This window comes from Pan paniscus, chromosome 19 (assembly GCF_029289425.2).
Source record: "Pan paniscus chromosome 19, NHGRI_mPanPan1-v2.0_pri, whole genome shotgun sequence".
Lineage (NCBI taxonomy): Eukaryota > Metazoa > Chordata > Mammalia > Primates > Hominidae > Pan > Pan paniscus.
In genome coordinates, this window is record NC_073268.2 from 65,429,368 (window position 1) to 65,454,655 (window position 25,288).

General features: G+C 51.9%; 1 protein-coding gene and 1 long non-coding RNA gene across 5 annotated transcripts; one reads left to right on the forward strand and one right to left on the reverse strand.

Annotated features, from left to right (window-relative positions):
- Positions 1 to 857: 857 nt before the first annotated feature.
- Positions 858 to 19,618, reverse strand: ARHGEF15 (Rho guanine nucleotide exchange factor 15). 4 transcript variants are annotated; one of them, XM_003818067.5, is made up of 16 exons: positions 14,739 to 19,616; positions 12,441 to 13,090; positions 11,827 to 12,159; positions 11,526 to 11,580; positions 10,106 to 10,164; positions 9,793 to 10,004; positions 9,496 to 9,656; positions 9,163 to 9,315; positions 8,922 to 9,051; positions 6,601 to 6,675; positions 6,400 to 6,492; positions 6,152 to 6,312; positions 5,903 to 6,055; positions 5,668 to 5,750; positions 5,459 to 5,563; positions 859 to 4,226 (listed from the first exon to the last, which is right to left on the reverse strand). In XM_003818067.5, the coding sequence occupies exons 2-16, from the start codon at positions 13,039 to 13,041 to the stop codon at positions 4,075 to 4,077; spliced, it is 2,526 nt and encodes an 841-aa protein (XP_003818115.3). In that variant the 5' UTR covers positions 13,042 to 13,090; positions 14,739 to 19,616; the 3' UTR covers positions 859 to 4,074. The 4 variants fall into 4 exon arrangements, with proteins under 4 accessions (XP_034798300.2, XP_003818115.3, XP_008969571.3 ...); XM_008971323.5 differs by lacking the exon at positions 14,739 to 19,616 and adding an exon at positions 14,218 to 14,259; XM_063598748.1 differs by having other exon boundaries at positions 4,090 to 4,226; positions 5,903 to 6,006; positions 14,739 to 19,618.
- On the forward strand, positions 9,481 to 24,139 carry LOC117976550 (uncharacterized). The gene is made up of 3 exons (XR_004667240.3): positions 9,481 to 9,620; positions 20,220 to 20,379; positions 23,378 to 24,139. It is a non-coding gene; the product is annotated as an uncharacterized LOC117976550 (long non-coding RNA).
- Positions 24,140 to 25,288: the final 1,149 nt, after the last annotated feature.

The following is a 25,288-nucleotide window of genomic DNA, read 5'->3' on the forward strand; positions in this document are numbered from 1 at the left end:
GGAGGGAGGGGACACTGGACACCCATAGCAGAGATGCCTGAGGGAGAGGGAGGGAGACAATTTGGAATGAGCTGAGTTACCTCCTGCCACCTGTCCTGCAACACCCCCCATCAGCCTCCCTCTTCTGTCCTCTTTACCCCATCCCCATTCCCATCTTCTGTCTATCCACACTCTCCTTGCTGTAGTCCTCATTCCCCCACATCCGTTCCTTTCCCATATAGCTGTGTTTCATGCCCTTCGGCCCCCTTAGACAGGCCAGCAGAATGCAGACCCCTCCAGGACAAACACACTCAGGTCACCCCAAAATGGAAAGCGGGCTCTGAGATAACAGAATCCAACCCCCAAAAGTCAGGAAACATAGCAGTCCCCTCCCTTCCTGTCTTCTCAGTCTCTTTTGGAACATATGGTTGTATTTTATGCACCTTTATGTCCCAAAATAACCCTTACCTGGTCGGCATCTCCCCATTATCCCACCATCAGAACATCTGAATTGGAGCATGGGGGCTTCCTTAGTGGCAGGACTCCAGTAAGGGATGAGGAGCCAGGAGAGAAGGTGTATGGGGCACATGTCTGCCCCTGGATGTCTGTCTGTCTGAGTATCCCAGTGTGTCTCCATCTTATGCCAAAGAGGGAGGGAGACCTTGGTGGGGAGGGGCTCCACCTACCAGGACACTTGAAGGGGCACGTGCACCAATTCCCGTCCCCACTACCACTACCTTCTGTTCCTGGACTATCGCCCCCTGTTGCCTCCATTCGAATGCTCTTTCCCCAGATCTTCCCAGGGCTACTTCCTCTGGAAGTCATCTGGGTCTCAGTTCAAATGTCATCTCTTCCAGGATCTTCCCTAAAGCCACCACCCTCCCCCAAAACATACACACACAACATTCTATGCCACAGCCCTTGCTGTATTTTCTGCTTACTGCTTACTGATTTTATCTTAGTGCTGTTTTTTTTGGGGGGGGGGGAGGGTTTGTTTTGTTTTGTTTTTTGAGATGGAGTTTCACTCTTGTTGCCCAGGCTGGAGTGCAATGGTGCCATCTCGGCTCACTGCAACATCTGCCTCCCGGGTTCAAGCGATTCTCCTGCCTCAGCTTCCCGAGTAGCTGGGATTACAGGCATGCGCCACCATGCCCGGCTAATTTTGTATTTTTAGTAGAGACGGGGTTTCTCCATATTGGTCAGGCTGGTCTCAAACTCCCAACCTCAGGTGATCCACCCGCCTTGGCCTCCCAAAGCGCTGGGATTACAGGCATGAGCCACTGCACCCGGCCCCTGTTTTGTTTTTATGAGACGGAATCTCGCCCTGTCGCCCAGGCTGGAGTGCAATGGCGCGATCTCGGCTCACTGCAACCTCCTGCAACTTCTGCCTCCCAGGTTCAAAGGATTTTCCCTGCCTCAGCCTCCCGAGTAGCTGGGACTTACAGGCATGTACCACCATGCCCAGCTAATTTTTGTATTTTTAGTAGAGACAGGGTTTCACCATGTTGGCCAGGCTGGTCTCGAACTCCTGACCTCAGGTGATCCACCCGCCTCGGCCTCTCAAAGTGCTGAGATTACAGGCATGAGCCACTGCACCTGGCCTAATTTTTGTATTTTTAGTAGAGACAGGGTTTAGCCATGTTGGCCAGGCCGGTCTTGAACTCCTGACCTCAAGAGATCCGCCCACCTCAGCCTCCCAATGTGCTGGGATTACAGGGGTGAGCCACCATGCCTGGCTTGATCTTATCTTACTTATTAATTTGTTGACATGGTAATTGTCCCTGTCACCTCTCACCCTCAGGATGAAGGCTTCCTGAGGGCAAGGACTTTGTCTTTTTCATATCTGTATCCCCAGATCCTAGAACAATGCCTGGCACATAGAAGGCACTCAATAAATAGGTAGAATTGAATTAAACACAGAGATGATTGGCTGGTCAGTAAAGGGCCTTTATCACTGCCCTTTTTTTTTTTATTTATTTTTTTGAGACAAGGTCTTGCTTTGTCACCCAAGCTGGAGTGCAGTGATGCGAACATGGCACGTTGCAGCCTCGACCTCCCGGGGCTAAGCTATCCTCTTGCCTCAGCCTCTCGAGGAACTGGGACTATAGGCGCATGCCACTACACCTGGGTAATTTTGTATTTTTTTGTAGAGACAGGGTTTCATTATGCTGCCCAGGCTGGTCTCAAACTCCTGAGCTCAAGTGATCTGCCCACCTCGGCCTCCCAAAGTGCTGGGATTACAGGTGCGAGCCACCGTGCCCGGCCCTGACTGCCCTTTTTATCCTTCTTGCTGCATTTTCATCCCCTGCCAAAGCCCCAGGCATTGCCCAGCCTGCAGCAGCCCCCAACCACAGCTGTTGCAAACCCACCACCATCGCCACAACCACCACCACCTGAGATCCCTCAGGAACTGTGAGTGGGCTAACACACTCAGGTCTAGCACATGACCTTCAAGCCCCAGTTCCCAACAGAATTGACCCCTGCTCTGCACCCCTTTCCAAGCAGCCCCATCCCCTTATAAACCACACTTGGAGACCACTGCTCCTATAAGCACACACTTCCTCAGAGAGCCTCAATACAAATGCACCACTATTTACTGAGGGTTCCCCACACGTCAGGCACCCTGCTAGGGGAGTCTCCAATGTCATGGACATGCCAAATGCCAGTGCTCTTCGCCCTCTGAGTCTCCCGGAGTCCCTGTGCCTCCTGCAGTCAGTGTGACAGTGTCAGTCCTGGGCAAGTTGCTGTGCCTGAGCTGAAGGGGAGGCCTCGTCCCGGGCCTGGGCCCCCCTGCCAGCCACTGTCTGCCTTGCTGTCTCTGTCCCTCGCCTCCTCTGGTATCATGCGAGGCATTGGCTCATCTGGAAGCAGATGCTCTGGATGGGGTTGGGCAGCCACACCCGCTCTCCAATCTCTCCCCACTGTTTGGCCCAGTGTTTCTGTGAGAGGATCACGACAAAGGCAAGAAAGCCCAGGAGGTTCACTGGCTGGCCTGTGGTCCACAGCTCCCGTTTCTTCACCCAGATGCAGGATCTAATGTGGTTCCGAAGCTCAAGGCTGAGGCTGGCTGGTGGATTATAGTTCAAGTTGGGAGATCTGCAGGCAGGAATTATGGAGGCCAGTGTTTGGGGCAAGGAGAAGGGTCTGCAGACTTCAGGGGCCTCAGGACCCAGCTACTGGCCATCTTCAGTCCCTTGGGCTCCTCTGCCAGGCCATTGGCTGCTCCATAACATTGCCCTGCAACTGCCACAGAACCCTAGCCTCCAAGAGACCCAGAGCTCAGGGCTCTCATCCCCTGGGTGCCAAGCCACACCCAGCACAGTCTCTTCTGGAGCTCAGACTTAGCATCTTTCTTGGAGCGAGTAATAGGAAAAATGGGAGGTAAAGGAAGAAATGGAGCACTCAGTCATTTGTGGGTCAGGAGCACAATCACCACACACACACCACAGTCAGCAGAATGCCTTTCCTGATACATATACACACATATCTACACATGCACGTGTACACACACAGATTTTCTGAGACACATACTCTGAATTCTTCTGGAAGAGAAGAACTGGCTTGAGAGGGCACAGGAAGCACCCAGGAATGGAAACTAGTATTTCCCAGACTCAAAAGACAGGACCAGTCATTGCTGCAGAACCAAGCAGGGTGACTACTGGTCTCTTGGGTCCAGATCACCATTTTCTTTCGCTGATTGGCTTCCTGCTCATTCCTGTTCCCAATTTTATCCTAGGACTTTATCTCCAATGAGGCCCTTTTTCAACTGCCATTACCTAGATTTGTCTTCCTTGGCCCTGAGCATAGCAGGAATACTCATTGGCCATAGGCTCAGCCAGCTCAGTACCCACTGGCTGCTCTGCACTAAGCCTCTGTCTCCATTGGCCACACATTCAAGGCATCCTCATTCATTCTTATTGCTGTGGGTTCAGGCGGCCGTTTTCATTGGCTGCTCTGTCCTGAAGCTCGATCTCTATTGGTTGCCACGAGAGGTAGTATCTCCACTGACAGTGAATCCAATGGATGAATGGGCTTTGTTCTCTCCGTGCCACACTGGTAGGTGTCTCCCAACATGTGCCCCCTCCTCAGCCTGCATTAGGGTGGGGGGGCATTGGGGGTGCCTGAAGAAGGTCCAACAGCCTCGAGAAGCCTCTGGTTCTGGCGAAGGTGCCTCCTCCTTTCGTGTTCCCCTGTGACTTCACACACCAGCTGGGCAGGGAAGGCCCCAGGAAGCCCCTTCAGCCAACCTGGGGGAAGAGAGACAGAGGCTCCAGTGAGGTGGGGGCAGGGAGCAGGTGAGGAGGCAAAGGGGGCCTCGTGGGGTCTCAGGCCTTCAGGGTCATTGTAGGTGTGGGAATTCATGGACAAGCCTGGAGCATCGGTAGAAAGGGCATCAGAAGTGGAGGTGACAGCAGCTCGGAGAGGGTCTGGGCTGCTCCTCCGTCAAGCCCTGCAGTGGCTGCTCATGTCTCGGAGTAAGAGGTGGAGTCCTTGCAGAGACCTGTCAGGTCCTGCCTGATCCCATCCCTGCCACTTCTATGACCTCATTTGCTTCTCCCCCTTTCTCTCTCCTGCTAGTCACACTGGCCTCCTTACAGTTCCTCAGTCACACACCAGCCGCAGGGCCTTTGCACTGCCTGCTGCCTCCAGCTGGGACACTCTTCCCCCAGACACCATGGGCCTAAATTAGCTCCATCAAGCTTCATGTTGCCTTCTCAGTGAGGTCCACCTCAGCCTCCCTATTGAAAATTTCAGTCTGCCCAACCCTGGAACTCCAGACCTTCTTTGCTCTGCTCACTTTTTTTTTTCCATAACACTCATCACCTTCACATGTACTTTATAATTTACTTATCTATTTTGCTCATTCTTTATCATCTGCCTCCTCTGCTAGAACGTAGCTCCAGCAAGGAAGGAAGTGTGATATATTTGATTCACAATCCCTAGAACAGCGAGTGGCACTTTGTAGGTGCTTAATAAGTATTTATTGAATGAATAAATGAAACACGGCCAGGCGCAGTGGCTCACGCCTGTAATCCCAGCACTTTGGGAGCCTGAGGCAGGAGGATCACTTGAGCCCAGGAGTTCAAGACCAGCCTGAGCAACATAGTGAGATACCCCCACCTCCATTAAAAAAAAAAAATAGAAATAAGGCCTGGCACCAGAGGCTCATGCCTATAATCCCAGCACTTTGGGAGGTGAAAGGGGACGGATCACCTGAGGTTAGTTCGAGACCAGCCTGGCCAACATGGTGAAACCCCATCTCTACTAAAAATACAAAAATTAGCCAGACGTGGTGGTGGGCACCTGTAATCTCAGCTACTTGGGAGGTTGAGGCAGGAGAATCCCTTGAACCCAGGAGGCAGAGGTTGCAGTGAGCCGAGCTCACACCACTGCACTCTAGCCTGGCTGACAGAATGAGACTCTGTCTCAAAAAATAATAATAATAAATACAAAATAAATAAATGAAAGACTTTCTCACCTTCAGGGGTCTTGTGCAGGTGTTTGGGGGCAGCCCTGGACTCCAGACTCCGTCCTTCAGTCTTGGCAGGTGCAGACGACTCTGAACACAGTTCCTGGGAACAGTCTGGTTGGGGGTGGGTGACATTAAAGTGATTCTGTTTAGCTTCTCCCCCATATTCCTCTAAGACTCGCTTTTTCTTCCCTCATCCCCTCTAGGGGGATACTCACCACAGTCCTCATAGATGGTGTCTGGGGAGCAGGGAAGGGGGCCTGGGGTTGGGAAGGCTCCCAGCCAGCGCTGCATGTCTGATCTGGTGGGGATATTGGGAAGTGTCACAGTTGGCCCAAAAAATCCTCTGGTGCTGAGGCAGGAGCCACAGAAGAGAGAGACTGGGGAAGTGGGGGAGGTCTGAGAGGTCAGATAAGTGTCCCAAGGTTGTTTTCTGAGGGAAACACAACTCACAGGGAAGAAGCTTGGAGTAGTCGGTGGGTGGGGCGGCCCTGGTGGTTGCTGAGAAGGGAGAGGCGGAAGGTAGGGGGTCCAGATGGATCCGGAACCTGCTGGGCCTGGACCAGGGAGCGATGGGCATAGTCCAGAACCTGTAACCGCTGCCCACTGCCCAGGGATGAGGTCGTTCAGAAGGTCAGCAGGGGTCCCGCTGGACCCCTCCTGCCCACTCCAGCCTGGGCTCCTTCCTTCCCTAGGACTCACCTCTTAGGCTGAGTGATGAGCAGCAGGTCGCTAAAGAGCAGCAGGCAAAGAGGGGTGAAGCGGGGGCGCGAGGCAAAGAGCATGCCCCCCCTCCGGCACCCTAACTCAGTCAGCTCTCCCTGGAATTCCAGGCGCCGTGACCAGGAGACCAGGGGCAGGGCCTGCGAGGAAGCGGAGGCAGAGGAGGTTCTAGCGTGGCAGCAGCAACATGGGGCAGGGCAAGATGGGGAGCCTGGGCAGCGATGTACCTTGACTTTGTGGAAGCGCAGCCTTTGGGTGAGCCGGATCAGCTCTTCAGTCTGCTTCATGCGCCCCACCTCAGCGCTGCAACGCTCGATGATCTAGGTAAGGGGAGCTGTGTCACCACCCCAGCAGCCAGCCCCCTACTCCCTACCATTTCTCTCTACCACCTTGTCACCTCCCCCTGCTTCAGCTTCCCCACTGCCCACCTTGCTGACAGCACCCAGGGCCTTCTGGGCATTCTCCTGACGGCTGGACCCCTCTTCTGTCTGGCGCAGGATATTCTGGGGACAAGGAGGAAGGGTGACTGGGCCCCCTGCTCTGTGGCCCTGGGATTCAGAGGGGCCACAGCTCAGAGGACCCTGTCTGTTTCGGCCAGTTTCAACAAGGCTGACAGACCTCATCACTCACCATCTGCAGAACCCTGAGCAAGTCCTGTTACCTCTCTGAGCCTCAGCTTCCCTATCTGTAAAATGGGGCTAATACCCACCTAGCATATCAATAGCATTGTTTTGAGGATTCAAGAAGGCAATATATGTAAAGTGCTTAGCATAGTTCTTGGCACATATTAAATGTTGAAAAGAAGGTTCTTATTTTTTTTTTTCCAGAGTCTGGCTCTGTCACCCAGGCTGGAGTGCAGGGGTGCGATCTCGGCTCACTGCAACCTCTGCCTCCCGGGTTCAAGTGATTCTCCTGCCTCAGCCTCCCAAGTAGCTGGGATTACAGATATGTGCCACCACGCCCGACTAATTTTTTTGTATTTTCAGTAGAAGCGGGGTTTCACCATGTTGGCCAGGCTGGTCTTGAACTCCTGACCTCAGATGATCCACGCGCCTCGGCCTCCCAAAGTGCTGGGATTACAGGCATGAGCCACCGTGCCTGCCCCGAAGGTTCCTATTATTTTAATAATTATTAACCAAAACTGTTAGTGCAGGCAATATAGCAGAGTAGCTAAGAGTGCTTAGATTACAATTTTGTCTCCATCAATTATTTCTGTATGACCTGAGGCAAGTTATGTGACCTGTGCCTTAGCTTTCTCATCTCTAAAGTAGGACAAGTAATAGTTCCTACCCTCACATAGTTGCGGGTAAGGTTACACAGGTGTATAGCACTTAGAACCATTCCTAGAAAGTTTAATAGCTGTTGAGCTATTATGATCAGTATCATTATTATTATTTTGTTGTCTACAATGGGGATAGATAAAGCTGAATAAGATCATAAAGACACTGATAATCTAGTTGGGAACTCTTCACATAAAGATCCCCTCATTCACTGGGCTCAGTAGCTCACACCTATAATGCCAGAGCTTTGAGAAGCTGAGATAGGAGGATTGCTTGAGGCCAGGAGTTCAAGACCAGCCTGGCCAACATAGTGAGACCCTGTCTCTATAAAAATAAAAATTAATAAATAGCCGGGCATGGTGGCATTGTAGTCCCAGCTACTCTAGAGGCTGAGGCATGAGGATCCCTTGAGCCCAGGAATTTGAGGCTGCAGTGAGCCGTGATTGTGCCAGTGCTCTAAAGATCCCCATATTGGGTGACCTGGTTAGAAAGGAGTCTCTGCTTTGCCATAGAAGAGAGTGTCTTAGGCCGGGTGCAGTGGCTCACGCCTGTAATGCCAGCACTTTGGGCGACTGAGGCAGGTGGACCACATGAGGTCAGGAGTTCGATAGCAGCCTGGCCAACACGGTGAAACCCCATCTCTACTAATAATACAAAAATTAGCCGGGCATGGTAGTCCACACCTGTAATCCCAGCTACTCAGGAGGCTGAGGCAGGAGAATCGCTTGAACCCGGGAGGCAGAGGTTGCAGTGAGCCGATATTGCGCCACTGTACTCCAGCCTGGGTAACAGAGTGAGACTCCGTCTCGAAGAAGGAGAAGAAGAAGAGGAGGAGGAGGAGGAGGAAGAAAGTGTCTCAAATCTCAAACTTTTTTTTCCCCAGTATCACCCCACTAAGTTGCCTTTTTAAGATAATTTTCCCTAAACATCTCCCTCACCATGAAAGTTTAATTCTACAGATCTACTGGAATTCTGTTTATGCACTAAAGCTTAATGGAGTACAACTGTTGGAATAACTAAGATTATTTTCACCCCCAAAGAACCAATTTTTGCCCCCTTGGGGGTGATACCACCCCAGCTGGGAAGGCATGTGGGTAGAAGAATATAGCCAGAGACAACCTCAAAAACCACTCACACACTCCCCCTGAGACCCAGCGAGCAGAAGGGACTTGCCTAAGGTCACTCAGAGAGTCAGTGGCAGAGCTAGGTGTGGAACTCATGTCTCCAGCCAGAGGGCCTTTCCCTGCACCTGGACCTAGAGGCAGTCCAGGTAAGGGGAAGAGCACAGGGCCCCTAAGGTAGGACTTGGTGAGTCCTAGGCTGAGAGACCCAGATTCAGAGTTATGATTTGGGGGATTTTATGTTTAAGGTGGAGTAGTGCATGGTGATAGCTGGAGGGCCAAGAAGCCCTCGGGAGAGTTCTCCGATGGGGTTGGTGGGGCAGAAACGGCCGCAGCCGGGACAGGTACCTGCAGCAGCATGCGCAGCCGGGTGATGCGCTGGAAGGGCAGTAGCAGGAAGGACGGCAGCGGGAGCCGCTCACACTTAGGGAGGCTCTGCAGCCGGCGCAGCTCGGCGGAGAAGCGCACGTTGGTGTCCCTGCAGAAGCAGGCATGGCTAGCGGCTGCCTGGAGGCCCTGGTGCCCCAACCTCCTGTGGCCTCGATCCCATCCCTCTCCCCAGCTTCCTCCCCACTCCTGGGACACTCACATGAGGCGGCTGTAGGTCTCCTCCTGATACTGCTGGTTCCGCACATAATCCACATACACCGAGAAAGGCCCCACAGCGTGGGCATGCACTACGTCACACAGGTCGCTGATGTGGGGGGAAGAGCGCACACGGGACAGGAGCGTTGCTAGAAACCTGAAGGAATTGGGGAAGCAAGCAATGGGGCGGGGCAGAGAGCCAGGTCTCCCGGGTTCTTGAGAGAAGGGTTGGGAACTAACTGGGTCCGTAGAAGGAAGGACCCGGGCCCGGGAGAGAGGAAAGGGCGTGCCCAGCAGCCTAAGGGCAGGTTCCCTGGAAGGACGGAAAGCCACTGACCGCTCGCTGACTCCCTGGACTCGCTGCACATTGGAGAAGAGTGTGTGGTGATCACGGGGGGTGAGCGTGTCCCGGAGTGCCTGGCTCAGCACGAAGGTGTCGGTCAGCAGCCGCAGGGAGCGCAGGTAGGAAGCCTCGGACGTCACCACCTCGAAAAGACTCTAGAAAGAAAAGCAGGCAGTCGTGGGAAGCCCAGTTCCCCGTGGGAAGCTAGGACCCTGGGCCCTCCTCCCCTATGCCTGACCCATGCAGCCCAACCCCAGCACCCCCCTCCCATCTCCCACCTCCAGCTCCCACCTCCTGCATGCGCCTCTCCTGGGGGCTGAGGGTATCCAGAAGACCGCTGGCTTGCACAGCCGGAAGCTCCTGCCACAGGGTGTTGCGAGGTCCAGGGGGTCGTGGGAAGGTGGGCGCATCTCCAGCATTTGCTGGAGAAGGACTCCCATCCTCACCCACCCCCCACAGCTCCTCTGACAGCACGGCTGCTCGGTAGGTCTGGTACAGAGGTTCTAGAGGGCAAACATAGCACTTCAGGGAAGCCCAGGGCTCCCAAACCCTTCCCCACTGCTTGATGGTCACAGCAGGGACCCTCAGGTCCAGAGGCCCTCACCATCCTGCAGGGGCAGCTCCCAATTCTGCTCCTTCAGCACCTCTAGCCCCTCCTCTTCCCTGTGGAGAAAGAAAGGGAAGGAAGTCCCCAGGGCCACCACTGCTGCCCACCGTAGGGGTGCTTGTTCTCATGCTGGACAGGGCAACCCATGTGCAGGTTGGATGTAGGGACCCTGACGGCTCCCCAAATCAAACCTCAGGCTTTTTTTTTTTTTTTTTTTTTTTTTTTTTTAAGGGGAAAGGCAAGGTCTCGCTATGTTGCCCAGGCTGGTCTTAAAATCCTGGTCTCAAGCAATCCTGCCACCTTGGCCTCACGAAGTGTCAGGATTACAGGCGTAACCTACTTTGCCCGGCCCAAATTCCAGATCTTTTTATGTGCCTTTTAGAGAGGAGCCCCTGAACTAAGTGGGCCCCATTCTTATGTCAACTATTGCAGACCAGAGATTTCTGAGTCTCCTTGTCAGCCGTCTCATGTAGCAACCATTGTCTGGAACGCCCTATTTGTGTGTCAAGAAAGCTCAACGTGATGGACTGCAAGCTCTCACACCTCCCACCAGCACCTGCAGCCCCTTATCTCCCCTGCTGTGGCCATCAGCACCACCACACCCCCATTCGCCCAAGCTAAAAACCACACTAGTAAATGTTTGTTGAATAAATGAATGGACACAGATAACTTCTGATAACAATGGTGAATCTAAGATAATTAACAATCCTGGATAGCATAGAAGAGATGGTCATGATTGCCAAATAGATTTTCAGACAATAATTGCAATAGAAGCTCAAGGTGAGGGAAGGGAGTTAAAATGGTGCACTCACTTACTCTGGACCCGGCTCTTCACAATATCATATCCCCACGATTCCATGAGGTGGTTCCTATGCTTAGCCCCATTTCATAGATGAGGACACTGAGACCCAGGAAGGCTACAGATTTTTTTTTTTTTTTTTGAGATGGAGTTTCTCTCTTGTCGACCAGGCTGGAGTGCAGTGGCACGCTCTTGTCTCCCTGCAACCTCCATCTCCCCGGGTCCAAGCCATTCTCCTGCCTCAGCCTCCCGAGTAGCTGGGATTACAGGCACCCATCACCCTGCCCGGCTAATTTTTGTATTTTTAGTAGAGACAGGGTTTCACCACGTTAGCCAGGCTGATCTTGAACTCCTGACTTCAGGTGATCCTTCTGCCACAGCCTCCCAGAGTGCTGGGATTACAGATGTAAGCCACCGTGCCCGGCCTTCTATAAGATCACAGAATTGATAAGGGCCAGAGCTGGGATTCGAAACAAGGGCTGCTTATCTCTAGAGCCCTGGCCCTTGTCCCCTCACCTTTGTGGAGGTGGGATTTAGCTGGAGCTGAAGGTTAGTCTGCCCTCAGGTAGAAGCATGGTGGGGAGAGCACCAGGGAGTAGGGGTGGGGGTGTTCAGTACCTCCCCTCCGCAGTTGCTGGAGGAGTATTCTGAGGAGCTTCATCAGGACTGTCCCCTGGAGAGAGAAGCCAGAGTGAAGAGAAAAAAAAACTCCAGGATCCCCAGCCAGGACTCCCGACTCCAGCCCCAGCAGGGATGGTTACTATAAAAACTGCAACTCTCTTCAGCACCAGAGCAGCAGCTGGTAGGAAAGCAAAGAGCCCAGTGCCTGTTGGGGATTGTAGTTTGCTGGGCTTTAGTACCCCCCTGCCTCTCTCCTGTCCCCTCACAGCCCAGAGGTCCACTCCCCCAGGCCCTGCACCTGTTTGGATTCCATCTTCAGAAAGCAGATCAAGATCTGGCTGTGGGGGGTCCCCGAAAATGGTGGCATCCTGCCTGACACGAGTTGGTTTGGGAGGCTTGAGGGGTGGCAGGAGTTTGCGCTCAGCAGTGGAGCGGTAGGATGTGAGGACAACGGCAGGGTGACCGATGCTTGGAGGGTTGGGGCGGGAGCGAGAGGTCCGCAGCGGGGAGGCCCGACGGGGGACCCTGGGGACCTCCTCATAGCCCCCCACAGGCACCCATCTGAGCTCCAGGCCAGGCCGGGTGGTATGGCAGACACAGGGGCAGCAGGGAGGGCAGGCCAGGCCAGCATCTGTGGGAGACAGGTAGCCTAAGGAGAAAGCCCTTGGGGCCCAGCTCCACCCCCGCCCAGACCATCTCCATCTTTAACCTGCCCAGCAACTGCAATATCAAGGTCCAGGCATCTATAGATCTCCTCCAACCTGACTCCCTTCAAATCCCGACATACAGAAACCAGATATCCCAAACATCAAATCCATTTTTGAAAAGGTAGCCCCTGAAAGTTGTCAGCACTGAAAACGGAGAAGATGGGTGGATTGAGGTCACCCAGCGCCCCCCACCCGCCACACTCACCTGGAGCACCGTTCTCCTGGGACCCACTCCCGGTGAGGGGAGCTTCTCTCTCCCCATTCACATCTGCTCTCGCTTGGAGACCTGGCTCCGGGGCATCTGCATCCTGAGCCCGGCCTTCAGCACCCCCTTCAAACCTGCCAGCCAGCCTCCGCACAGTGCCAGGAGCTGAGGCAGAGCCATTCTGAGCCAGGACCCCAACCATGGGGAGTAGAGGCGTGCAGGGTGACCCAGACGGCTTGGGTGGGGGGACTGGAGACCGGGGAGCAGGTTCTGGGGAGGCGGAGCGCCGGGACACTGGACTAGGTGTGGGGGTGCTGGAAGGTGAGTCTGGGGAAGTCTGGGAGTCGAGGCTGGCTCTAGAAGCTGAGGGGGGCAAAAGAGCAGGGGGCTTGAGGGATGCAGCTGGGGGCTCCCAGAAGATGGGGGTGCACATTGGGGTTGGTGCATCATTGGAGTTTCGGGGTAGTTCTTGTGGAGAGGAGCCATTGTGGGGAGGCCCTGGGGACTGCGCAGCCCTGGAACGAGAAGGAGGGCGGGGGCGGATGATCCGAGGGGGCTTCTGCGTGGGGGGTGTTGCTGCAGGAAGGGACTGGGCTGACATCTTCCTCTGTGCTCTTCAAAGGAGTGAGGTGCTCTGCTGGAGTCATCCCCTGAGGAGGAGGGAGGGAAAGAGAAAGACCCTTAGTGCCCCACAGGGAGGGTAAACTGGGGCCACTGGAAGGCAGGATTTTGAAGTCAGGAGGGAAGGCTGGTGTGGGGGTTCCAGAGAATCCATAAAACTCAATACGGGATACAGCCGCTCCGTGTCTGCCCACTGAACCGTGTGTCCGTGGAGTGTGTTGTGGAGGTTTGTGTGTGGTTTGTGTAGGGGGTGGCACGGTGTGTTGCGAGTGTGCGAGTTCTGTGCTTGCCGGGTGGGTGTGCAGGGGGAGAGTGGAGCATACGGTGTGTGGTGTGTGGCCCTTTAGGAAGTTCTCGGTGTGAGTGTCTGAGATAGCGGTGCCAGGGTGGGTGTGCCATGTGTGTTCTGTGCTGTCTGGGTCTGGGTGCCGTGGGCGCGCCTGTCCGCCGGGCCTGGGCTGCGAGGCGTGCATCACTGTTTCCCTGCTCCACTGGCCCTCCGCCCCCCATTTCCCAGTTCCTCTCTCCGGACTCTCCCTTTCCGGATTATTTTTAGTCTCCTTTTCCTGCCATCAAGATTCTTGGAGCCTCTGACCCCCGGAGATGAGGAGGTCCTGGCGCGGTCTCTCCTGTCCTGCGTCTGATCATCCCCGCCTGCCCTAGGGTCTGGTCACAGAGAGAGGCCCAGCACAGGCGTGGGTCTTGCCAAGAGGCCTGGGGAGGTGGCTGGGAGAGTGAACCGAAGGAGAGGACCAGTCGGGCCAGGGCGCTGCGGCCTGGGTTTCTCTTCCTCCCTCGAGGAAGGAGGCTACAATCCCAAGAAGGCTGCAGGGTCAGGGCTGGGAAGCAGAGGAACCCCCAAACTCCCTTCAGGGGTCAGCAGGAGAGTCAGACCCCTCCAGGCCTCGGATTGGGTCCTTGAGAAATGATGAGGGGGGAGCAAGGGGGTTGTAGGTGATGGGTCTTGCAGCTCAGTGGCCTCTGTGTTCTGGCAGAAAGTCATTTAGCAAAGTGACCCACACGGTGGTCTTGACCACTGGCCAGCTCCTCCCCAGCCCCTGCCCCTCAGGGATCCCACCCCCTCTCGGGTACCTGCATTTACTTCCTTCCCTACCCCCCACTTAGGAACCCAGGTACTCGGGCCCCAAGCACTCACCCTTGAATCCCCTCCACTCTCAGTCACCTCCCAGGGCTGAGTGAGTAGGGGCAGGAAACAGGAATCAGATCCGCCTCCCAACCGGACACCCCCCCCTCACGAACCACACCACTCTCCACATGCGCACATCACACAGGGCCCCAGGAGACAGAGGTATCCAGGGTCTCAGAGGTTAAAGGGGCCTGGGGAAAAGCTGAAATTCAGGCTTGGAAAGTGTGTGCGCAGGTTCTACCTGCACAGCTGTGTGGATCGGGGCTCATAGGGGTGAGGTGGACAGGGGTAGGGATGAGGACAAGACGGCAATGGCACAGAGCCTGGCTGAGCAGCATGGGTGTCTGGATGCCTCTGTCTCAGCTAAGGGATGCTGCGTGCGTCCCTCCACGGCGAGTCTCACCATCTTTCCCCGGACTTGCACCACCACCTGTCTCCTGAGCCAGGTGTGAGCCAACGCCTATTTCACACCCAGGGACCCTCCCGCAGGCTTCCCTCCCTAACTCTGCAGTAGGTCCCCATGAATTTACCTTTATCTTTTTGGAACCAGTTGCTATTTTCAGCCTGTCCTGTCTGCCCCTTGGAGCGAGGAATGCAGGGCTGAGGTTTCCAAGTGTGTGTTCCTGTGATTCTGGGGTGGGAACTCAGGGCCCAGATTGAGATCTCTGCGGAGGAAGCCAGTTCCTCAGCCCCACCCAGCCATTGTGTCTGGCGTGTGTGTGTGTGTGTGTGTGTGTGTGTGTGTGTGTGTGTGTGTGTGTGTTAGAGGAGAGAGAAAAGGGGAGGGCCAGGAGGTAGGACTGAAGAGAGAAGTGTGGACTACTTGGGGTCTGTCTCCTCCAGGGAGGTATAACATTTGCAGGGGGCCAGGCGTGGTTGCTCATCCTTATAATCCCAGCACTCCAGCACTTTGGGAGGGCAAGGTGGGAGGACCAGCCTCGGCAACATAGTGTGACCCTGTCTCTACAAAAGATTTTTTAAAAATTAGCCGTGGACAGGCCGGGCGAGGTGGCTCACATCTGTAATCCCAGCATTTAGGGGGGCCGAGGCAGGCGGATCACCTGAGGTCAGGAGTTCGAGACCAGCCTGACTAACATAGTGAAACCCAGTTTCTATTAAAAATACAAAAAATTAGCCAAGCATGGTGGCACACGCCTGTAATCCCAGCTAGTCGGGAGGCTGAGGCAGGAGAATTGCTTGAACCCGGGAGGCAGAGGTTGCAGTGAGCCGAGATCGCGCCATTGCACTTCAGCTTGGCCAACAAGAGCGAAATTCCATCTCAAAAGAAAAAAAAAAAGCCATAATGGCACACATCTGTGGTCCCAGCTACTCAGGAGGCTGAGGTGGGAAGATTACTTGAGCCCAGGAGTTGGACACTACAGTGAGCCGTGATCGCACCACTGCCCTCCAGCCTGGGCAACAGAGCAATATGCTGTCTGAAAACAATAAAAATTGTGCAGAGGTCGGGCGCAGTGGCTCATGCCTGTAATCCCAGCACTTTGGGAGGCCGAGGCAGGAGGATCACCTGAGGTCAGGAGTTTGGTGAAACCCTGTCTCTACTAAAAATACAAAAAAATTAGCTGGGCGTGGTGGCGCACGCCTGTACTCCCACCTACTCGGGAGGGTGAAGCAGGAGAATCACTTGAACCCAGGAGGTGGAGGTTGCAATGAGCCAAGATCCTGCCACTGCACTCCAGCCTAGGCAACAGAGCAAGACTCCATCTCAAAAAAAATAAAAATAAAAAATGTCCCAGGAGCCGTGGCTCACGCCTATAATCCTAGCAGATTGGGAGGCCAAGGAGGGTGGATCATCTGAGGCCAGAAGTTTGAGACCAGCCTGGCAAACATGGTGAAACCCCATCTCTACTAAAAAAAAAAAATACAAAAATTAGCTGGGCATGGTGGCGGGCACCTGTAATCCCAGCTGCTCTGGAGGCTGAGGAGAGAGAATCACTTGAACCCAGGAGGTGGCAGTTGCAGTGAGCCAAGATCGCGCCATTGCACTCCAGCCTGGGCAACAAGAGTGAAACTCCATCTCAAAAAAAAAAAATTAGCCGGGCATGGTGGCACTCCCCTGTAATCCCAGCTACTCAGGAGTCTGAGGCACAAGAATCACTTGAGCCCAGGAGGCGGAGGTTGCAGTGAGCTGAGATCGTACCATTGCACTCCAGCCTGGGCAACAAGAGTGAAACTGCATCTCAAAAAAAAAAAATTAGCCAGGCATGGTGGCACTCCCCTGTAATCCCAGAAGAGACTTAATTTTCCAAACAATAAGCCCCAATAAAAACAGCATGAAGCCAATTAAATTTTTTCCAAAAAAAAATTTTTTTTGAGACAGAGTCTTGCTCTGTTGCCTAGGCTGGAGTGCAGTGGTGCGATCTCTGCTCACTGCAACCTCCGCCTCCTAGGTTCAAGTGATTCTCCTACCTCAGTCTCCCGAATAGCTGGGATTACAGGCATCTGCCACCATGCCCGGCTAATTTTTTGTATTTTTTAGTAGAGACAGGGTTTCCCCATGTTGGCCAGGCTGGTCTCGAACTCCTGACCTCGTGATATGCCCGACTCGGCCTCCCAAAGTGCTGGGATTACAGGCGTGAGCCACCACATCTGGCCCCAAAAATTTTATAAATAGTCTATAACATTTTAATCTTGACCATAAGATGTAACTTCCATAACCTTTGTATAACCTTTATAACCTTTATTAAGGAGTCAGTTAATGCTCCAAGAAAACCTTGTGAATCTGACACAGGGGCCCATATGCTGGTCTTGCATCAGTGTGTCTTTGACATTAATGGTTAATTTATAGAGAAACTGAATTTATTTTATTTCTCAAAATCAACCCTTACCATCTCACATGCCCACCTCTTCTGCAATAGTCCCTGGGCCTTGAGGAGTTTAACAGCTTTAATTTGTGGCCGTGTGTCTCGGCAATACAGTTATTTTGATTGGCATCTTCTACCGGGCCTGAAGATGAGGCTTTAATTGATGTTAGTTTTTAAGATTTAGCAGAATTGGTGTCCTTTTTAGACCCAAGAATCAAAGCCCTGTAACTCAGTGTCACAAGGACTTTAAAAGCACATACAGAAAAATACATGGATGTAATAAACTTAATTTAAAAAAATTGTTTTTGGCCTGGCATGGTGGCTCACACCTGTAATCCCAACACTTTTGGAGGCCAAGGTGGGTGGATCACCTGAAGTCAGGGGTTCAAAACCAGCCTGGCCAATATGGTGAAACCCCATCTCTACTAAAAATACAAAAATTAGCTGGGCCTGGTGGCAGGTGCCTGTAATCCCAGCTACTTTGGAGGCTGAGGCAGGAGAATTGCTTGAACCCGGGAGGCGGAGGTTGCAGTGGGCTGAGATCGTGCCACTGCACTCCAGCCTGGGTGACAGAGTGAGATTCCATCTAAAAAAAAAAAAAACGAAAAGGAAAAAGAAAAAAAACAAGAGTAGCCTCTGTTGCAATAACTATTTTAGTCAATAAATCAGGTAACACAATACAAAAGTAAGCAGTTTAGCCGGGCAAGGTGGGCAGATCACCTGAGGTCAGGAGTTCGAGACCAGCCTGGCCAACATGGTGAAAACCCGATTCTACTAAAAATACAAAATATTAGCCAGGCATGGTGGTGCATGCCTATAATCCCTGCTACTCAGGAGGCTGAAACAGAAGAATCACTTGAACCCGGACGCAGAGGTTGCAGTGAGCCAGGATCACACCACTGCACACCAGCCTGGGCACGACAGAGTGAGACTCCATCTCAAAAAAAAAAAAAAAATTTATTTTGCCAAGGTTGAGAACACACACTTGTGACACAGCTTCAGGAGATCTTGATGACATGTGTCCAAGGTGGTTAGGGCACAGCTTGGTTGGTTTTATACATTTTAGGGAGACATAAGACCTCAATCGATATAAGTAAGACGTACATTGGTTTAGTCTGGAAAGGCGGGACAACTCAAGCACGGAGAGGGCTTCCAGGTCACAGGTAGGTGAGAGACAAACTGTTGCATTCTTTTCAGTTTCTGATTAGCCTTTCCAAAGGAGGCAATCAGATATGCTTTTTTTTTTTTTTTTTTTTTTTGACAGAGTCTCACTCTGTTACCCAGGCTGGAGTGCAGTAGTGTGATCTTGGCTCACTGCAAACTCCGCCTCCTGGGTTCAAGTGATTCTCCTGCCTCGGCCTCCCGAGTAGCTGGGACTATAGGCGCCCACCACCACGCCCAGCTAATTTTTGTATTTTTAGTAGAGACGGGGTTTCACCATGTTGACCAGGATGGTTTCAATCTCCTGACCTCGTGATCTGCCCGCCTCGGCCTCCCAAAGTGATGGGATTACAGGTGAGAGCCACTGCGCCCCGGCCCCAGATATGCATTTATCTCAGTGAGCAGAGGGATGACTTTGAGTAGAATGGGAGGCAGTTTGCCCTAAGCAGTTCCCAGCTTGACTTTTTCTTTAGTTTAGTGATTTGGGGGCCCCAAGAGTCATTTTCCTTTCACACTGGTATACCCCAAAGTTCTGGAAGAGGATCAGGCACATAATAGGTGCTCAATAGTTGATGAATTGAACCAAATTGAATTGAATCCTTCCCACAGTTCACTACTCCTCTTTTTTTTTTTTTTTTGAGACGAATTCTGTGTTGCCCAGGCTGGAATGCAGTGGCAGGATTTCGGCTCACTGCAACCTCTGCCTCCTGGGTTCAAGCAATTGTCTTACCTCAACCTTCTAAGCAGCTAGGATTACAGGCATGCGCCACCATGTCTGGCTAATTTTTGTACTTTTAGTAGAGATAGAGTTTCACCACGTTCGCCAGGTTGGTCTTGAACTCCTGACCTCAAGTGATCTGCCTGCCTCGGCCTCCCAAAGTACTGGGATTACAGACATAAGCCACCGTGCCCAGCCTTTTATTTTTTTATTTTTTGACACTCTTTCTGTTGCCCAGGCTGGAGTGCAGTGGCATGATCTTGATTCACTGCAACCTCCGCCTCCCGGGTTCAAGCAATTCTCCTGCCTTAGCCTCCCGAGTAGCTGGGATTACCAGCGTGTGCCACTGTGCCCGGCTAATTTTTGCTATTATTTTTAGTAGAGATGGAGTTTCACCATGTTGGCCAGGCTGGTCTCGAACTTCTGACCTCAGATGATCTGCCCACCTCAGCCTCCCAAAGTGCTGGGATTACAGGCATGAGCCACCGCGCCTGGCCTGTATTTCTTAAATGTATTTGAATGTATTTGATTGAGGCCAGGCGCGGTGGCTCAAGCTTGTAATCCCAACTCTTTGGGAGGCCGAGGCGGGCCGATCAGCTGAGGCCAGGAGTTCGAGACCAGCCTGGCCAACATGGTGAAACCCCTTCTCTACTAAAAATACAAAAATAAGCCAGGCGTGGTGGCGAGCACCTGTAATCCCAGCTACTGTACTCGGGAGGCTGAGGCAGGAGAATCGTTTGAACCTGGGAGGCAGACGTTGCAGTGAGCCGAGATTGTGCCACTGCACTCCAGCCTGGGTGACAGAGTGAGACTTGGTCTCAAAAAAAAAAAAGTATTTGATAGAAGTCTCATGTCTCCCTAAAATATATAAAAGCAAGCTGCACCCCAACTACATTGGGCACATGTTCTCAGGATCTCCTGAGGGCTGAGTCACAGGCCATGGTCACTCATATTTGGCTCAGAATAAATCTCTTCAAATAGTTTACAGAGTTTGACTCTTTTTGTCAATATCACCATCTATTTTATTTGTGTCTTATCTCATTACAAAAAGAAACTGAGCTCCGAAAATCATATTATGCAGTAAACATGAGACTATTTGTGCATGCACATGTTATTTATTATAAAATACTTTTGCAAAGACACTGAAGGTTTTTGACGTAATAATTCATTCTTCCACCACCCTTACAGAGCAAAAGTTTTCTATTTTTTCATATTCCAAAGGTGCCATCATAGTTTCAAGTCTGCCTTCTGCCTTGTTCTCTTAGCATTGCTTTATAACCAATTTTCATGTCGCTACGTGGTCTTTGCAGCTATAACGTTTCCTGGAATATAATGTTGCATCAAATAGATTTCATCTTCCTGGTAACAGCAGTGTCCATCTCCTACGAAACTCTCCATCACCCACCCGACTCCATGTGGTTCCAGTGGGACAGCCAATCACAACAGCCTCCCTCTGGCCACGTGACTCAGGTTTGTTCAATCACAGTGCCGTATTCCTCTGGCCACAGAGACTGGTCCAGGAATGAGCAGGTCAGGACAGACTCCAGGAGAAAGAGAAGCTTCTGGGCCTCTGAGAAAGAGAAGCTTTCTCTTCCCTCCAAGCTCACAAGGCAGGAACAATCTACGTCAGGAGCTGTCTATACCTTAGCCTACTTCCTTCCCCTGGAAAAGGAGGAAGCCAGTCAACAGTGGGAGAAAATGAGCCCCATACCTGAGGGAAGCAGAGCCAAGAGAGGGAGGAAGCCTGGCGGTGGCGCATGCCTGTAGTCTCAACTACTCCGGAGGCTGAGGCAGGAGGATCACTTGAGCCCAGGAGTTCGAGGCTGCAGTGAACCAAGACCACGCCCCTGCACTCCAGCCTGGGTGACAGAGCAAAAAAAAAAAAAAAGCCGGGGATTACAATGATATTTGAGTCCCTTGGACCTCCCAGTTTCCAGAGGCATGACATTCCCTTTTGCGCTTGAGCTGGTTTTAGCTGGTTTTCTGTCACTTACTGCTGAAAGAATCTTGACCATTACAATTTATCCCCTAGCGCAGAACTGGGAGACAGCCCTCCTAGGGAAGCTTACAGTCTTTAGCATTACAAATAATTAGTGCAGCCGGGCGTGGTGGCTCACACCTGTAATCCCAGCACTTTGGGAGGCTGAGGCAGGCAGATCACTTAAGGTCAGGAGTTCATGACCAGCCTGGACAACAAGATGAAACCCCGTCTCTACTAAAAATACAAAAATTAGCCAGGCATGGTGGCACAAGTTTGTAATACCAGCTACTCAGGAGGCTGAGGCCAGAGAATAGCTTGAACCCAGGAGGCGGAGGTTGCAGTGAGCCAAGATCACACGATTGTACTCCAGCCTGGGCGGCAGAGTGAGAATCCGTCTCAAAAAAAAAAGACTTCAATTTGAAGTCTTTTTGAAATATTATTATTATTATTATTATTATTTGAGACGGAGTCTTGCTCTGTTGCCCAGGCTGGAGTGTAGTGGTGCAATCTCGGCTCACTGCAACCTCCGCCTCCTGGGCTCAAGCCATTCTCCTGCCTCAGCCTCCCCAGTAGCTGGGACTACAGGCGCCCGCTACCACGCCCGGCTAACTTTTTGTAGAGACAGGATTTCACCATATTGGCCAGGCTGGTCTTGAACTCCTAATCTTGTGATCCTCCCGCCTCAGGCTCCCAAAGTGCTGGGATTACAGGCGTGAGCCACCACGCCCGGCCTGAAATATTAATGAAGTAACCCTAGGAGCTTCAATGTGACTGGTTTAGACTTTGCTTGGAGAGTCTGTTCTGGAAGGATGAAGGAGCCCATAAGTGTCTGCCCCATCTCTTTGTGTCCACACCCAGCAGCCTCCTTCGGTCTTCCTCATGTCATTGACCTGTTGGTTGGAAAAAGTGGGTGTCAGGGAGAAGAGGCACTTTGACTGTTCATTTAAAATCAGGCAGAGGGGTTTAGCCAAGCCAAGAGGCAGGGCATGAAGGAGCATTGTGGGAATCCAGGGAAGCGCAGGCACAGCGAAGAGGAAAGTAGGCACGTCTGGAGAACCGTGAAAGGGAAACAAACTGATCTGAAATGAAAAGAGGGAGACATGGAGGCCATATCGTGAGCAATCACACCGGGCAGACAGGCCCTGAAGGTTTCAGAGCAGAGTAGGGGGAGTGGATCACGATAGTTTTTGTTTGTTTGTTTGTTTGTTTTTGAGACAGGGTCTTAAAATCGCCTTTGTAAAGTTATAACTGAGGAAATTATGACAGTGAAAGAAATCAGACCTCACCAGTTCCATGTTGCTTCTAACCTTTAAGCTGTCCTTGTTCATTCCTCAGCGTAGGCTGAACTAACTTTGGGAAGGAATTCAGTTCATGGTTTGACTCTGAAACAAAATTGTTAATAGTCCTTAACTGAAAAGACCCCCTTCTTGCCTGGGGACCAGTCTGCCTTTGCAGGACTAACAAATTGACAGATTAGCTACAAGATTATAAATTAGTTTGGAGGTCATGCAGCCACTGGCTCTATGAATCAGCTGATACCACCCAGACCTTAATCTGGCACCACCTGTTCTGTCCTCACACCCAGGAACAGAAGACAGCAAGAAAACCTCACTTCGACCCCCTGCAATTCCATCTCCAACCTGACCAATCAGCACTCCCCACTTCCCAAGTCCCTACCCGCCAAATGATCTTTAAAAACTCTGATTCTGGTAGCCGGGCACGGTGGCTCAAGCCTGTAATCCCAGCACTTTGGGAGGCTGAGGCGGGCAGATCACGAGGTCAGGAGATCGAGACCATCCTGGCTAACACGGTGAAACCCCGTCTCTACTAAAAGTACAAAAAATTAGCCGGGCGTGGTGGCAGGGGCCTGTAGGCCCAGCTACTGGGGAGGCTGAGGCAGAATGGCGTGAACCCGGGAGGCGGAGCTTGCAGTGAGCCAAGATGGCGCCATTGCACTCCAGCCTGGGCGACAGAGCGAGACTCCGTCTCAAAAAACAAACAAACAAACAAACAAACTGATTCTGCTTGGGGAGACTGATTTGAGTAATAATATAATAAAACTCCCGTTTCGGCTGGGCGCAGTGGCTTATGCCTGTAATCCCAGCACTTTGGGAGGCCGAGGTTGGCGGATCACGAGGTCAGGAGTTCAAGGCCAGCCTGGCCAACATGGTGAAACCCTGTCTCTACTAAAAATACAAAAAATTAGCCGGGTGTGGTGGCACACGCCTGTAGTCCCAGCTACTCGGGAGGCTGAGACAGGAGAATCGCTTGAACCCAGGAGACAGAGGTTGCAGTGAGCAGAGACCATGCCATTGCACTCCAGCCTGGGTGACAAAGCGATACTCCATCTCAAAAAAATAAATAAATAAATAAGATTTGGTTTAGGAGTCATGCAGCTGGAGGCTGCAAGATTCTGAACCTCCCCAAATTGCTCCTGGGGATAACATCGTTGTAAAACCTAAGATGAGTGCTTGTGATATTTTGCAGACCCTGGACTCAAAGTATCATCTGGCAACACCCGGATCAATAAACTGGTTCATCTGTTCTTGTGGCCCCCACCCAGGAACCGACCCAGTGAAAGAGGAGAGTTGCAACTCCCTGTGATTTCATCTCCCACCTAATCAATTAGCACTCCCCACTTTCCGACCCCCTACCCACCAAATTATCAAAAACCCTGATCTCTGAATTTTCAGGGAGATTGACTTGAGTAATAATCAATTTTGCATGTGGCATGGCCGGCCTCGTGTCAATTAAACTCTTTCTTTACTGCAATGCCATGGTCTTTATTTGTGCAGAGGACAGGAAGAGCCCACTGGGCAGTTACATTTCCACTGAGGATGCTAAGCTGGTGGAATATGGGCCTGGAGCTGCTAGTGGCCATCAATGAGGTGGCCTGAGAATAAAACCGATACATGGCAGAGGTGGAGAGAGACAGATTTGAGTGCCTGATTCTGCTGGCCTGAAGTCATATCTGTGTCTGGAGCTTTCAGTTGTGTGAGTCAATGAATTCCCTTTTTGTAAGCTAGTTTGAGTTGGATTTCTGTCACTTACAACAAAACAATCCCTTATAAAGGGAGCTTCTAATAAAAGAAGTGTTGAGTCCAACTGCCTCCGGTAGGGCCAGGACTTGGAAGTCCAGTAGACTCTTTCATGGAGCACAGAACACCTGGGCCTCATTTCTGTCTGCAAAGCTGTTAATGTAGGTAGCCTGCCTGTGATGGGGGATAAATCAGGAAGAAGCAGTAAGGAAAAGCTGGCCTGCTCTGGGAATTTATACAGGTTTTGGCCCAGGTGAGGATACACACAGACGATCCTTCCTCACCACCACTAGGTGGAGTTTGAGCACTTCGGGTGCGGGCTCAGCAGCCAAAAGGAACCCACCAGTGTCTAGGCCACCAAGGAAGAGGCAAGAAAGACACAGCCCCCTGCCCTCCAAGCCTCCGCGTCTTTCTCGCTCCCTCTCTATGTTACCACCCCTTCTTTCAGACACCTGGGGACTTTTACGTTCCCTATGCAACTCCTCTCAAATCTGATTCAGGACATTCACATCCAGGAAAAAATGGTAACAGCCTACAATAAATCAAGACAGCATGATATTGGTCAAAGGCTAGACACACAGATCAAGGGAACAGAAGAGAGGGCACAGAAATCGAGCCACACAAATATAGAAAACAGATTTTTTACAAAGGACCAAAGGAAGAAGAAGAAAGAAGAAGGAGAAGAAGAGGAGGAAGAGGAAGAAGACGACGAAGGAGGAGGAGGAGGAAAGAAGAAAGAAGAAATGAGAGAGAAGAGGAGGATGAGAAGAAACCAAACCCAGACCTCACATAATTTACAAAAATTAACTCAAAATGGATCATAGACCTAAATGTAAAAAGTAAAACTATAAAGCTTCTAGAAGAAAACATAAAAGAAAATCTAGGTGACCTTGGGCTTAATTATACATTTTTGGGTTTTTTTGTTTGTTTTGTTGTTGTTGTTGTTGTTGTTTGAGACGGAGTCTAGCTCTGTTGCCCAGCTGGAGTGCAGTGGTGCGATCTCGGCTCGCTGCAAACTCCGCCTCCTGGGTTGAAGTGATTCTCCTGCTTCAGCCTCCCAAGTAGCTGGGATTACAGGTGCCCGCCACCACACCCAGCTAATTTTTGTATTTTTAGTAGAAACGGGGTTTCACCAGGTTGACCAGGCTGGTCTCGAACTCCTGGCCTTAGGTTATCCACCCACCTGGGCCTCCCAAAGTGCTGGGATTACAAGCATGAGCCACTGCATCCGGCCTCAATTTTTTTTTTTTTTTTTTTTTTTTTGAGACAGAGTCTCACTCTGTCGCCCAGGCTGGAGTGCAGTGGCGCGATCTCGGCTCACTGCAAGCTCCGCCTCCCGGGTTCACGCCATTTTCCTGCC